Here is a 14,078-nt window from a genome sequence, read left to right as displayed (position 1 = left end):
CATGGTAGACAAGTGACAACCCCAGCTGGTGGAGGCAGGAGGATCAGGAGTTCAAGACCCACCTTAGTTATGTAGCAAATTCAGGGCCATTCTGGGCTATATAAGACCAGCTCTCAGAAAAAAAAAAAAAAGCACACAATCAACCAACAAAAACAAACTAAAATAAATAAATAACCCTTTAAACAGAATACATGGACCAAATAAAAATGTTATATAAGCCAAGCTTAGCAAAATTTCAGCAGTTCAATTGAATAAATTTAATTGACCCGTTTAGAGAATTTTTGTTATTGGTTTTAGTTGGATAAAATATCCTATCTCAATGTGTATATTTTCTAAATTCTATCCTACAGCATATTACCCAAGACTTACAAATGAAAATTGTTCTGGTAGTCAGTGGGCACTTGGATGTGAAATGAAGTTAATATTTTCCTTTCCTTTATCATATGACTTTTTTAAATTTTATTATTTTTATTTTCTGTGTATGAGTGTGTTGCCTGCACGTATGTGAGTGCACCCGTGTTGTGCAGTGCCACAGAGGTCAGAAGAGGGCTTCGGATTCCCCTGGAACTGGAGTTAAGGACGGACGGTTCATAGCCGCCATGTGGGTGCTGGGAATCAAACCCAGGTCCTCTGCAAGAGCAGTCAGTGCTCTTAACCGCTGAGCCATCTCCCCAGCCCCTTCATATGACTTTTTAAGCGCTCTGTAATTATGAATGGTGGCGACAAACACCAGCGCCCTCTGCGGGTGGCATCTACACATAGTGAAAACATAAGCCCTGTCCAAGCCAGAGTCACCGAATATCCCACCATTCCAATGCTGTGAGACACTGTTGCTTCACGACAACCACTTACCTTCACTTCGTTCTTTCCACTGAGAGAGTTTTAAAAGTGTTGCACCCTGCCTGGTAAAGTTCCCACCATAGGTCTGCACTTCCCACAATTCCTTTGTGTCTTTTTATTCCTAATAACTGTAAGTTCACAGCTGCAAAAAAGTGATATAGAGAGAATTCATGAAGGCTCTTTATTCCCTTCCAAGTCGTTCCCAGATGGTAACCTCTGGCGTGAATTTTAATGGTCTGCAATACAGTGCCAAAAGGGGAAATTAAGCACTGGAAAATCCACAGATCTCATTCATATTTCCTTGCTTATTCATGCATATTGTGTGCATATATATGTGTGCACAAGCTCATATGTGTGTTTGTGTGTGCACATGCCAAGATGACAGGTGTGCATCACAATGATCAGCCCTAAATATTCTGTTTATGAGCCTTTCTAAGCCTTCTAAACTTGGTTTTCACAGTTTATTGCTGCTCTGTAATCATTATTATGAAACCACTATGGTATTTTTATATTCATCTTGGTCTTTTGTATTGTGAGATTTTTTTTTCTAGAACTTCTTTCTCTATTCTTTTTACCATATGTGTCACAGAATCAAGCCATCTGCAGGTTTAAAAAGTTTTTTTTTGAGGCAGGGTTTTATGTAGCTAAGACAGGCCTCAAACTGGCTGTCTTGTCAACAAGCTGAGGGATGACCTTGAGCTCTTGATTCTTCTGCCTCTACCTCCCAAGTGTTGGGATTATATGTATGTGCTAATCCTGGACAGACTTTTGATTATGTATTCTTTTCAACTTGGTGAGATTTTGTTTCTTTTTCTTATTTGACTGAAGTGTCTATCTCTCCACTAAAATGTTGAACTGTAAGTAGAGAAAGAGAACGTACTTGCCACTCGCCTCATTTATGGTGAAATGCTCGGATACGAGTATGAAGTTTATTTACTGTAGCACTTTGGAAGGTGCACCATACTCTTTGTTGAAAAAGATGCCTTCAATTTCCAGTTCCTTGAAAGTTTCAATTTTGCATGACAGTTTAGTTTAGGGTTCTGTTTTTTTGAGGTCCCGGGGACTGAGCGCCCACAAGCACACATACAAATGTCTTCCTCAATCTCTATCCACTTTATTCTTTGAGACAGGGCTTTTCGCTGAACCTGGAGTTCACAGATTTGGCTACACTGACCAGTAAACCCCAGGGATCCTCCTCTCTCTATCCCCAACACCGGATCACAGGCACCTCACCCTCCTTTTTTCAGATGGGTGTGAGGAACTCATGCTGAAATTGTAAGCATGTTACCCATCATCCTTCACTCTTTTTCTGTGCCTCCTCCCTTTTTCTTTACAGATGCAGGTTTTTTTTTTAATTATTTTTTAGATTTATTTTTATTTTATACTTATGAATGATCTGCCTGCATCTGTGCACCATGTCATGCAGTGCCCATGGAGGCCAGAAGAGGGCATCGAGTCCCCTGGAACTGGAGTTACAGATGATTGTCAAACACCATGTGGGTTCTGGGAACCAAGCCTGGGTCCTCTGCAAGAGCAGCAAGTGCTCTTAACTGCTGAGCCATCTCTCCAGCTCCAGATTCAGGTTTCTGACATGAATTATTGTTCTTTCTGAAAAACTTAATATTGATCAGGTTTTTGCAGGACAGACGTTAGAAGTGAATTTTCTCAGTTTATTAGCATCCATTGCCTAACTGAGATTACTGGTCTCAAAGTGCTGCTGGCCGAGGGCATTTTTTTTTTTTTTTGTACTGTGCATCAAAGCAACAAAGGCTCCTCTGGCATCAAAGTTACTGGTTTCCATGGCCAGCCCATCCAGGCTAAAATAATAACGCTTAACCAAAGAAGGGACCAGCAGCATGCCAAAGGGACAAGGCCCACGGCTTCCCTTTCCTGCTTCTGCAGAGCATCTCATGAAAAAACGCTTTGCAATCTACGGTACAAAGCCTCTGTCTTCTCACAGTACAGCAGAAGCCAGTTAGTCCAGAGGCCAGGAGATGGCAGAAAACAAACTTCTGTCGTGATGAGCTAGCCAGAGCAAGGTGAAGGGTAGCTTCTTAAAGGACTATCTTGCCAGGAAGTTGATTTGCAAGTGTTTTTTATAGAGATAACTGCATTTTGAAGGCTATTTTTTCTGCATGTGAAGTGGGTAGATGGCAGCCCTCTTGTTTCATAGTTTTCTGGCTTATATTATTTTCTATCTGTTCATCAACTTCCAGTTGTTTTATTTTTTAAATTGGCATTCTGTAGCTAATATTTCTTCATTTTCTGGTTGTATTTATGCCTTTTTCTGTGGTTTTCTGCACTATCTTTGGGATGTACCTTAAGATTTTAATAATAATACACTCTGTGAGCAATGCTTGTGTGTGTGTGTGTGTGTGTGTGTGTGTCTGTCTGTCTGTCTGTCTGTTTCAATATCTTGTCAGATGTTAAGCTGAAAAGGAAACTCAATTGGGCTGGTGATTTGACTCATTTCCAAAGGCAAAATAAGCTTGGGTTTGATTGCATTTAAAGATCATATGCAAATGAAGGAATCACACAGTAATCCAGATGAGTAGTTTGTAATTAAATTGTTCATTATGGTTAAGAAGTCAGGCAAGAGTCTGATGGGGTTTTTTTATGTTTAAAAATTAATTGCATATGTCTTTTTGTCAACCTCAAATATTTTATTTAAATCTGTTTTGAAAATGATATTCAACTATTTATTAAAATTAATGGCTTTCATTTATCTCTAAATTATAGAAACCTGAAGTGTGGGAAATTAATATGTAAATACAAAAGTGACAAGTTAATTAAAGTAAAATCTGCCACTACTATTTATGCCAATATAAGTGGACATATCTGCGTTTCTCTGGAATATGCCTATGATCATGGAGAGAGCCACAAGATGTGGGTGAGAGACGGAACCGTTTGCGATTCAAAGAAGGTAGGTAATCTTTTCTTCCCACATAACTTTCCAATATTTTGTTGTACATCCTGAATTATTTTCACTCACAACTGAAGTATACAATCAACATAGAGATTTAAAAAATAAGAAAAACTTAAAGGATAAAATAAAATCTGCAGTCATGCTTAAATAGCACTATGAGTATTTCATTGACCGTTTTGTGCTTTTCTTGTGGAAGCCATGCACAGTACCAGGACAGGGTCCTGTAGTTCACCCATGCATTTTGTTGTTTTCATAATGCACACAGAGAGCACTTCTGACGTTGTGAATTAGCTTTTGTTATAATCATTCTTAAATGATGGCGAAAATAGTAAAGTGTTCACAGAGTAAAGCAAAAATCATTCCAAGTTTCATGCAATGGTTCATTTTCAATGTCAACTTGTCACAACTTAGAATCACCCAGGAAGAGTCTCTCAATTTTTATCAGGTTGGTCTGTGAGGGATTATCTTGGTTATTATTGATAGAGGAAAACCCAGCCTATTGCGGCCGCATTCCCTAGACAGGGCAGCCCAAACAGTCTGAAAGAAGAGAAAGTTCACTGAGAGCACACGTGACGGCAAGTGGGTCTGTGTGCATCCATTTCTCAGCGCTCTTGTCTGTGCGTGTACTGTGACTGGCTACTTGAGTGCTGCGTCTTTGATTTCCCTTCAGTGACAGGCTGTAACCAGGAACTATAAACCAAACCTTTCCTTCCCTGAGCTGCCTGGGTTAGGGTGTTTTATTACAGCAGCAGAAATGAAACATCATGTATCTGACATGCAATTTTGCTTTTCATTCCCCAAAACACTCCAAAAATTATTTACGCAAATACATATATACATACATATATTAATTTCCTATAACTGTATTTAACTACGTATCTTTATAAAAAGTTCCATTTTCTCATCTGTTCGTGCTATTTTATTGCTCAGTGTGGTACAAATGAAGGTCATCATTTTCACCTTACTATATTGTTTCTATTTGGGGAATTATATAATAGTTATATACATATATATGGATATATATATGTACACAAAAAAGCCCAAGTTTGAATTAGTCTCCTGCCTAAACTTGAAATTACAAAGATTCTTTATTCCATTAATTAATAGAATATAGTAAGGTATTTGTTAAATAGAGGTAAAGGCAAAATATAGTTGACTTGGGAGCCTAAGATTTTTGTGTGTGTGAATGAAACATTAGTAAATACTGGCATGGTGGTTCATGCTTATAATACCAGCATTCAGGAAACCAAAGCAAGAGGATCAAAACAAGTTCGAGTTCAAGATCAGCCTGATTGGGATACAGAGTGAGACCCTAATCTAAAAAAAAAAAAACAAAAAAAAATCTTTTTAAGCCAGGTTCACGATAGTGTAGGCCTTTAATCACAGTGCTTAGGAGGCAAGAGGCAGATGGATCTCTGAGTCCCAGGCCAGCCTGGTCTACATAGTGAGTTCCAGGTCAATTGTTGCTACAGGTAGACCATCTCACAAATGTAAATAAATAAAAACAACACCCCCCCAAAAAAAGTCTTGATCTGGACATTCAAGTAAACTTTATAACCATAAGTCATGAAGTGAAAATGCTTTGTCCATAGATTTAAGCACAGGTATTCATTAAAATATTCAGAGGAAGGTCTGAGTGGATGGGAAATAGCAAAGCAAGACCCAGCAAACCACAAAAGATATCACAAAGGGGTGTGTCAGCAGAAAAGCCCCCCACTTCCTCAGCATCTACTGCTGTGGTTCGGATGTGAAATGTCCCCCTTGGCGTGTGTGTTTGAGCACTTGGTATCCAGTTGATGGCACCACTTTAGAAGGATGTGGAACCTTCAGGAGGTGGCGCCTCCCTGGAGGAAGTGGGTTACTAGGTGCCAGCATTGAGGTTTCATAGCCCGACCCCACTTCCTGTCCTCTCTCAGCTTCCTGACTGTGGGTGTAATGTAACCAGCTGCCCACCATGATAGGCTATGTCTTCACATTGTAAGCTAGAATAAACCCTTCCTTCCTTCCCTAAACTGCTTCTGGTCAGGTATTTGGTGACAGCAATAAGCAAAGTAACAGATATATCTGGGCTCCCCTCCTTGGGTAACTGACCCTACCAGGGAACTCATAAACAATGTGACATTGTCACTGAAGACAGAAATGACAATTTAGTTAGAAATTTAAAAGTGTAAGAATGTGAGCCTATCTTTAAAATATGAACAAAATCATTTCTACTTGCCTCTGAAAGTCATTGTCAGCAATGAACTAGGAGCAGAGAAAAAAGACAATTTAAAATTGCTCAAGTAGGGGCTGGAAACATGGCTCCATGGTTGAGTGCTTACTTCGTGCTTGCAGAGCACCTAAGTTCAGTTCCCAGAACCCATAGCAGGCAGCTCACAACCACCTGTAGCTCAGGTTCCAGAGGATCTGATGCCCTCTTCTGGCCTCTGCAGGAGCTGCATGCACATATTGCACATAAACTCACACAGCTGTACACATACACACATAATTAAAGATATTAAATCTTTTTTTAATTTAACTGCTAAAATATAAACCATTGTGCATTCATCCAAAAGAATAAAACCAAGAAGATGCATACAACTCAAAATAGAAATGAATCAGATTTCTGGAACTGGCCAGGCTGCATCTGAACCACACACCAGCTTTGTGACACAAACAAGCCAGCTGTGATTCATATTGGTGGTCAAAACTGTATGCTCTTTGCACTATGTCCATGGTGGGAACCTCTTTATTATTTCTGCAAGTAATAGCTTTTTACTGAAAATGTATTTTATTAAAGTTATGTATCTTGGGACTAGGGAGATGACTCCATTGGTAAACTGCATGAGGATCTGAGTTTGAATCCCAGCACCTATGTAAAAAGACAGCCGTGGATGCCTACATCCATAATTCTAGCACTGGGACATGAGGACAGAGACAGGTGGATCACTGGAGCTGCTGGGCAGCCACTATAGCTAAAACAGTGAGCTCTGGATTTGGCGAGAGTCTTAGAAACTAAGGTAGAGACCCAACATCAACATCTGGCCTATCACACATGCACATATACACACAAGTTTTAAAATTTATTTTTATTTCTGTGTGTGTTTTGCCTACATGTTGGTAAGTGCATGATGTGTGCGCAATACCCATGGAGGCCAGAAGAGGGCATTGGATTCTGTGGAACTGGAATTACAAATGATTGTTAGCCACTATGTGGTTGCTGGGAACTGAACCCAGGTCCTCTGCAAGAGCAGTCAATGCTCTTAACTACTGAGCCATCTCTCCAGCCCCATTTCAAATTCTGTTTGTATATGAAAACAATATGTTGTATATTATAAACATATGATAAAAATTAAAGGGATTATCTGTGAATAAAATACAAGGGAAATATATCCAAACAAAAAAAGATTAGTTAACATTTGAAGCCTGTTGATCGGCATTCGGGTTGTTTATGACTAACACTGCACTAAACACAAGCCCTGCTCTGGTTTCCTTTGGGAATTTGCCCTGCAGATGGATTGCCTCTTAAAATGAGAAGTCTCCTTTTAGTGTTTTGAAAGCTCTCCATACAGTTTTCCAGGGCTGTTATAGCACATTACACTCCCACCAACAGGCCGAAGGTCCCCTTTTCTCCTCATCCTCACTAGCATTCTCTCTCATCATTTTTTCACACTAACATCCCTGCAAAAACAATGACATCCCACCAAAGTTTTGATTTGCATTTCCCTGGTGATTATATCAAAGGCTTTTTCATATGCATGTTAGACATTTATACGTCTTCTTTGAGAAATGTCCGCTCCTGCCCTTTGCCCATCTTTAATTGGGTTCTTATAATCAGGTTATTATCTATACATTTTTGCTACTGATTTATTCGAGTTCATTACATATTTTGACTATGAATTTCTTATCACATATATTCACTCACACTCTGAGACACCTTTTCATCTCGTTGATTGTTTCTTTGCTGTGTAAAAGCTTCTAGTTTGAAACAGTCCTAATTGATTTTTGCTTCTGGCATAATATCCAAAAGCTTATGGCCAAGGCTAATATCAAGGACTTTTCATACTGTATTTTCTTCTAGAATTTCTCTGGTTTTAATCTAACATCTAGATATTTATTTTGAGTCAGTTTATGTGTGTGTGTGTGGTATAATGAGAGGATCTAGGTGGTTATTTTCGAGATGGATATACGGTTTTCTGAACAGTGTTTATTGAAAACATTGTCCTCCCCTTACTGTGCTGTCTCCCCCATAGCTTCGTCCCACAGTGTTTTCTGTGCAAGCTAGGCTTACTCTGCTAACACCTTCACTGTACGCATTGCAGAAATGCCCTACTTTGCCATCCATCCTACCAATGACAGGAACAATTCTGAGATGTTCATTTTCCTCATATACCACAGGACTTATTTTAAAAGCCATCCTTCCCTTTAAATATGGTATGGGCAATAACATATTTATTCTTATATGACTTTGTTAACTTTACCAACTGTTTTAGTCTCCAAAGCATTGAATATGATATATAGACTACCTTGTATTGTTTATTTGTTTATGTGTGTGTGCTTGTGTGTGTGGTGTATACACAAGTATGTGTGCAAATGCACACTCCTTTGTACATGAGAAAGGCAGAGGAGGGTATTGGGTGTGCTGCTCAAGCCCCTTTTCCTTTTTCCATTGAGACAGCGTCTCTCACTGAACCTGGACCTCGACTGGCAGTCAGCGAGGCCCAACGACCTTCCTGTCTCTGCCCCTCACAGTACTAGGGTTACTGGTCGCTAGGGTCATGGGTCACTAGGGTTACGGGTAGATGCGGCCATGTCTGGCTTTTTACATGGATGTCATGGATTTGAACTCAGATCCTCGTGCTTGTGTGGCAAATGCTCTTACCCACTGAGCCATCTCCTCAGCCCCTTCATAGATTATTTTTGTGGTAAAGTACACACAGAACAAAAGTTATTACTTTAATTGTTTTTAGGTTTACAGTTGAAGAACAGTACATTCTGAGGGTGTTCCAGTTGTCTACACACTACGCACTTCCAGAAGCTTTTTGCTTTCCCCGACTGAGTCTGTAGTCGTTAGATAAGGGCTCTCGGATGACCTCTCATTGCATACTGTACTAATCACTCTTACCCGTTCTTATCCCCATGAGTTTAAATATTCTAGTCCTTCGATACAAGATCCATCCTTCAGAACCTGGGCTGTCTCACTTGGTATACGCCTTTACACATCCATCCCTGTAGTAGCAAATACCAGAATTTCACTCCTTCTTAAAAAAGAATAATATTCCCTTACATTTTTATACCAATTTTGTTAGCCAATTCACTGTTTTCTTGGGGGAATTGATCCTTATCAATTAGAATGTTCTTCCTTAACTCTTGTAATAGTGGTTGATTTCAGGTTTTGGTTAGTTACCTTTATGTTACTCAGACCAAATACCTAAGAAAGCAGTGTAAGGAAAGAAGAGCTTATTTTGGCTCATGACTTCACAGGGTTCAGCCCGTAGTCACTTGGCTGTGTTTGTGGGCCTGTCGTTAGGAAGTGCATTATGGAGGTGAGAGGCTGTTCACCTCATGGACCAGGGAGCAGAGCAAGAGAGTGTCATTTCCAGCTGGCTTTCTCCTTTTCTCTTTTTGATTGTTTGTGCTCAGCCTATGGGATTTTGTTATCCACATTCAGGGTGGGTCCTCCCCCACAGTTAATCCTCTCTGGAAAAGCCCTGGAAGACCCACCCAGGGGTGCATTTTACCAGTCTCCTATGAGCACCTCAGTGTGATCATGTTGACAACCAAGATTAGCCATCACAGGTCAATTTCCCTCCAGATATTATTTGATGGAATCTCTTATTTTTCATCCTGTTGGTGACTTAGATACAATGTCTCTTGGAAACAGGAGAAGGCTAGGTCATGTATTTTGATCCATTCTATCAGTCCATGACTTTAGGTTGGAGGATTTAACACATTAGCATCAATGTAGGCACTGGCAGAGAAATTGTTTTGACACATTATTGGTTTTATCTCCTTGCTTTTTAAAATATTTTATTTATTATTTTTACTTTACGTGTATGCGTGTATTGCCTGCATGTAGGTAAGTGCACCTGTGTCGCACAATGCCTGCAGAGGACAGAAGAGGCTGTCTGATCCCTGGAACTGGAGTTATGAACAGTTGTTAGCTGCCATGCGGGTGCTGGGATTCGAGCCTGGGTCCTCTGCAAGAACAACCAGCGCTCTTAACCGCTGAGCCGGATCTCCAGCCCTACCTCCTTGCTTTTTGTCTGGCTGCTTCTACCACTCTTTCTTTTGTATTGAATTCATATTTTTGTAATAGTACATTTAGTTTCCCTTCTCATACTGTTGTAGATTTTCTGGAGATATTTACTTTGTGATTTAATGAGTGTAAAATTATAACAATAAAGGTCTCTTTTGAGTTGGTATCAAAGTACTGCCCATCACATGCAAAAGTTCTGCTTCTTCGTAGCCTTGCTCTTGTTTCTGATACCAAAAATTATATCGTTAGGACTGAGGGGTAGTTCAGAGGCAAAGCCGCCGTGTCGGTGCTGGGATTCAAACCTGGGTCATCTACAAGAGCAGCCAGTACTCCTAACCACCGAGCCATCTCTACAGCCTCCTGGTGATTCTTTTTTTTTTTTTTCATTTACTGCACTCAAGACTCTTCTTATCTTTTGATAAGCTGGTTATAACATGTCTCAGTGTGTGTTTATGTTTATCCTATTTGGTATTTATTGAGATTCTAGGATTTATTGATCCCTATCCTTCTTTAACTATGGGATGCTTACTCCATTATTTCTTTATTTTACGTGTATGAGTGTGTTGCCTGCATGCATGTAAGTGCACCTGTGTCTTGCAATGCCTGTGAAGGTCAGAAGAAGGCATTGGCTCCTCCAGAATTTTTTGGTTCCCTTTTACAATTTGATCTCTGTTAACATTCTTGGTTGTTTTTTTCCTTACATCACCATCTTGCTCCTTATAGTTCTTCACCCATATTCCCCTCTTAGGTCTTTCAAGAACATTAAGTACGGCCATTTTCATTTGGTTTTTAAATTTTTATGTGTATGAGTACATGTATGTATGTGTATGAGTACATGTATGTATGTGTACCATGTGTGTGCAGTGCCCACAGAAGCCAAAAGAGGGCATCAGATCCCTTGGAACTAGAGTTACAGACATTTGCGAGCTGCCATGTAGGTGCTGGGAACTCAACTCAGGTCCACTGCAAGAGCATCAGGTGTTCCTAACAGCTGAGCCATCTCTCCAGCTCGAAGTACAGCCATTTTCAAATAAATTTCTGACACTTTCCTTTCTTCCATTAGAAGAATGGTATTTTTCTGTTTTCTTTTTGTTCCTTGTGATTTTTATTTTTGTTGTTGAAAATTAGGCATCTGTAAACTCTCCCAGTGTTTGTAGACTGGCTCAGGCTTGAGAAAGCTTTTATTTATCATTTTATTTTGTTCTCAAAAGAATTGTGTATATTTATAAGTACAATGTAGTGTTTTGAAACATGTAATACTTGTATAATGATCAAATCAGAGTAATCAGCATATCCATCACTTTAAAATGTTATCATTTTTTTCATCATGGCATTTAATAATATTCAAAGCCCACTCTTTTCAAAATACATAATACATTCTTGTTAGCACTAGTACTTGACTCAACTCTGCAACAGAGTTCTAAAACTTACTCCTTCTTTTTAACTGTAATATTATACCTCCCTTCACCCTCTCATCCTGTATCCAGTCCCGAATAACTACAGTCTTACTCTTTAATTCTATTTACATATGCATAATGAGTACACAGCATAATGCCCTCCAAGCTTTTCCATGTTACCCTAGACCACACAGTTTCATTCTTTTTGTAGCCAAATAGCATTCCATATGTATGTGTAGATGTATGTATATGTACATATGTATACAACATTTTCTCATACAGCATATCTATCACATTTTATCCAGTCATCCATTGGTGGCATTCAAATTGGTGATATCTCTTGGACATTATTAATAAACTGCAATAAACAGGACAGGGAGGTGCAGGTGTCTCTTCAACAGGCTGATCTTATTTTCTTTGGCTATATATCCGGTAGGTGGGAATGTTGCATCTTAGGATAACGCCAGATTTTTTTATTTTTTGTTTATTTTTAGGAACTTCTGTGCTATTTTGCATAAGAGCTTTACTAATTTGCATTCATACCAGTAGGAGAAAAGTGTTCCCCCTCTGCCACACCCTCATAAGTATTTTTGTGGGGTTTTGTTTTGCTTTTTGTTAATATAATAGCCATTCTAACTGGGATGAGGTGGTGTTTTGCTATGGTGCTTTATTTTTCAATGTATATTTTTATTAAATTTTGGTGTATTTTATACAATACATCTTAATCATATTTAGGCCTCCCTCCCCATCTGCTCCCCCCACCCATATGATGTTTATTTTAGCAGAGTGTGAAATGCTTTTAATTCAATGGCCAGTCTGGATGGCATATCACTTACCTTATCCATTCCAGGTTTGCTTGAATAAAGAATGTGTACAAGATACATTCTTGAATTATGACTGCACACCAGAAACCTGCAACAATCATGGTGTAAGTTACAGAGTCATGAATGAGAACAAGAGGCCATTGACCCTGCTCGGGGAACAAGTGCCTCTCCCATCCCTCCCCTTCTCCCATCCCTCCCCCTCTCCCATCCCTCCCCCTCCCTATCTTTCTCCCCCTCCTCCTTTCCTTCCACCCTCCTTCCTTCCATCTCTCCCAATTATAATGTGGATTTTTCCACATAGGAAAAAATCAACTTTATCTTACCTAGGTATTATTTTATGAATTTTCTTGAGCATATGTGCATTTAGCAGTTTCTCTCATAAGGTGATGTCCTCCCACTTTCAGGTTTGCAATAACAAGAAGCATTGCCATTGCGACCACTCATACTTACCTCCAGCATGTGACAAAACAGATGACTTGTGGCCTGGCGGGAGTGTTGACAGCGGCAATCAACGCGCTGAATCGGCCCCCAGTAAGTCTTCCTAACCAGTGGAGAACATAATTAAAACATTGCAGCACTGATGACATGACTCAGTTGATACAGTGCTTACCTAGCATGCAGGAAGCCCTGGGTTCAGTCCCCAGTGCTGCATAAGCCAGTGTGGTGGTTAACACCTGTGATCCCAGAACTCAGAATAGGAAGTGGGAAGATCAAGAATTCAAGGTTATCCTTTGCTACATAGTAAATTCAGAGCCAGTCTGGCCTACATTAAACCTTGATTCAAGAAAAAAAAAAAAAAGGCTCAGGTTATCCCTGGTCCCACCAATGCCTTTGCTGCCCCAGCCCCTCCGATCCTCAGCCATAGGCACCTGTGATGTTGACTCCCTCTTCAAAGTTGTTCTCATTTGGAGATTCTGGTGTTGGAAAGAGTAACCTCCTGTCTCAATTTACTCGGAATGAGCTTAATGTGAAGAGCAAGAGCACCGTTGCAATAGAGCTTGCAATGAGAAGCAACCAGGTCAGTGGGAAAGCAATAAAGGCACAGATATGGGACTCTGCAAGGCGGGAGAGACAGAGCTGGACCATCAGTGTATCATCATGGCCTTGTAGGTGCCTTATGGGCTTATGACATTGCTAAGCATCTCACATATGAAAATGTAGAGCAACAACAGAAAGAAGCGAGAGACCGCACTGACTGTGACTGTGTTATATCGTGCTTGTGGGTAATAAGTGTGACTTACGTCATCTCAGTGCCATTACTACAGATGAGGCAAGAGTTTTTGCAGAGAATCATTTATCATTCATTGAGGCATCTGTTCTAGACACTACCAATGTTGAAACTTCTTTTCAGGCAATTCTAATACAAATACAGACATGAAAATGACATGTCTCCAAGCAACAATGTGGCTCCTATTCTTATTTCACTAATCACTGAAAACAAGCCAAATGTGCAGCGGCATCAGAACATCTGGGGTGTTTCCCTCGTCCCCTAGAAGGCTGTGCGTAGTCCACTTCCCCGGTCCGAGAGTTAAATATATTTGTAATTCTTGGGGTCATGTCTGTGTTTTATTACTTCCTCATACTTATGAATTTTCCCATGTCTTGGATCTTTTGACCTTAGCTTTATAAAATCAGCCCCTTTGTCCCAACTGACTGCAACATTTTCATGCCTTGACTCCTCTAGAGTTAGCTTAATAAACCAAATGTGTGAATTCCTCAAAAGAAATCATTGTGACTTCCTAAATATAATAAGCAATGCTTCTATACCAGCTTGTATTGTACATACATATATGCATATATTCATATATATATGTATATGTGTATATTTATAGATTTATATACATATGTGTGTA

General features: G+C 39.7%; 1 protein-coding gene, 1 long non-coding RNA gene and 1 pseudogene across 2 annotated transcripts in view; 2 read left to right on the top strand and 1 right to left on the bottom strand.

Moving 5' to 3' along the window:
• LOC103730001 (disintegrin and metalloproteinase domain-containing protein 2) overlaps nt 1-14,078 on the top strand; it is a 67,102-nt gene that overhangs the window by 49,159 nt on the left and 3,865 nt on the right. Inside the window, exons 16-18 of the mRNA XM_008828144.2 lie at nt 3,580-3,763; nt 12,252-12,329; nt 12,630-12,756. Of these exons, the coding sequence (XP_008826366.1) occupies nt 3,580-3,763; nt 12,252-12,329; nt 12,630-12,756 (389 nt within the window). The remainder of the gene's footprint in view (nt 1-3,579; nt 3,764-12,251; nt 12,330-12,629; nt 12,757-14,078) is intronic.
• Nucleotides 8,689-12,767, bottom strand: LOC115069446. The gene is made up of 3 exons (XR_003848715.1): nt 12,676-12,767; nt 12,238-12,313; nt 8,689-8,974 (listed from the first exon to the last, which is right to left on the bottom strand). It is a non-coding gene; the product is annotated as an uncharacterized LOC115069446 (long non-coding RNA).
• On the top strand, nt 13,051-13,718 carry LOC103730009 (annotated as a pseudogene).

Source organism: Nannospalax galili, unplaced genomic scaffold (assembly GCF_000622305.1).
Source record: "Nannospalax galili isolate Female #2095 unplaced genomic scaffold, S.galili_v1.0 scaffold612, whole genome shotgun sequence".
Lineage (NCBI taxonomy): Eukaryota > Metazoa > Chordata > Mammalia > Rodentia > Spalacidae > Nannospalax > Nannospalax galili.
The sequence above is the reverse complement of the archived record's forward strand: the minus strand, read 5'-3'. Positions and strand labels throughout refer to the sequence as shown.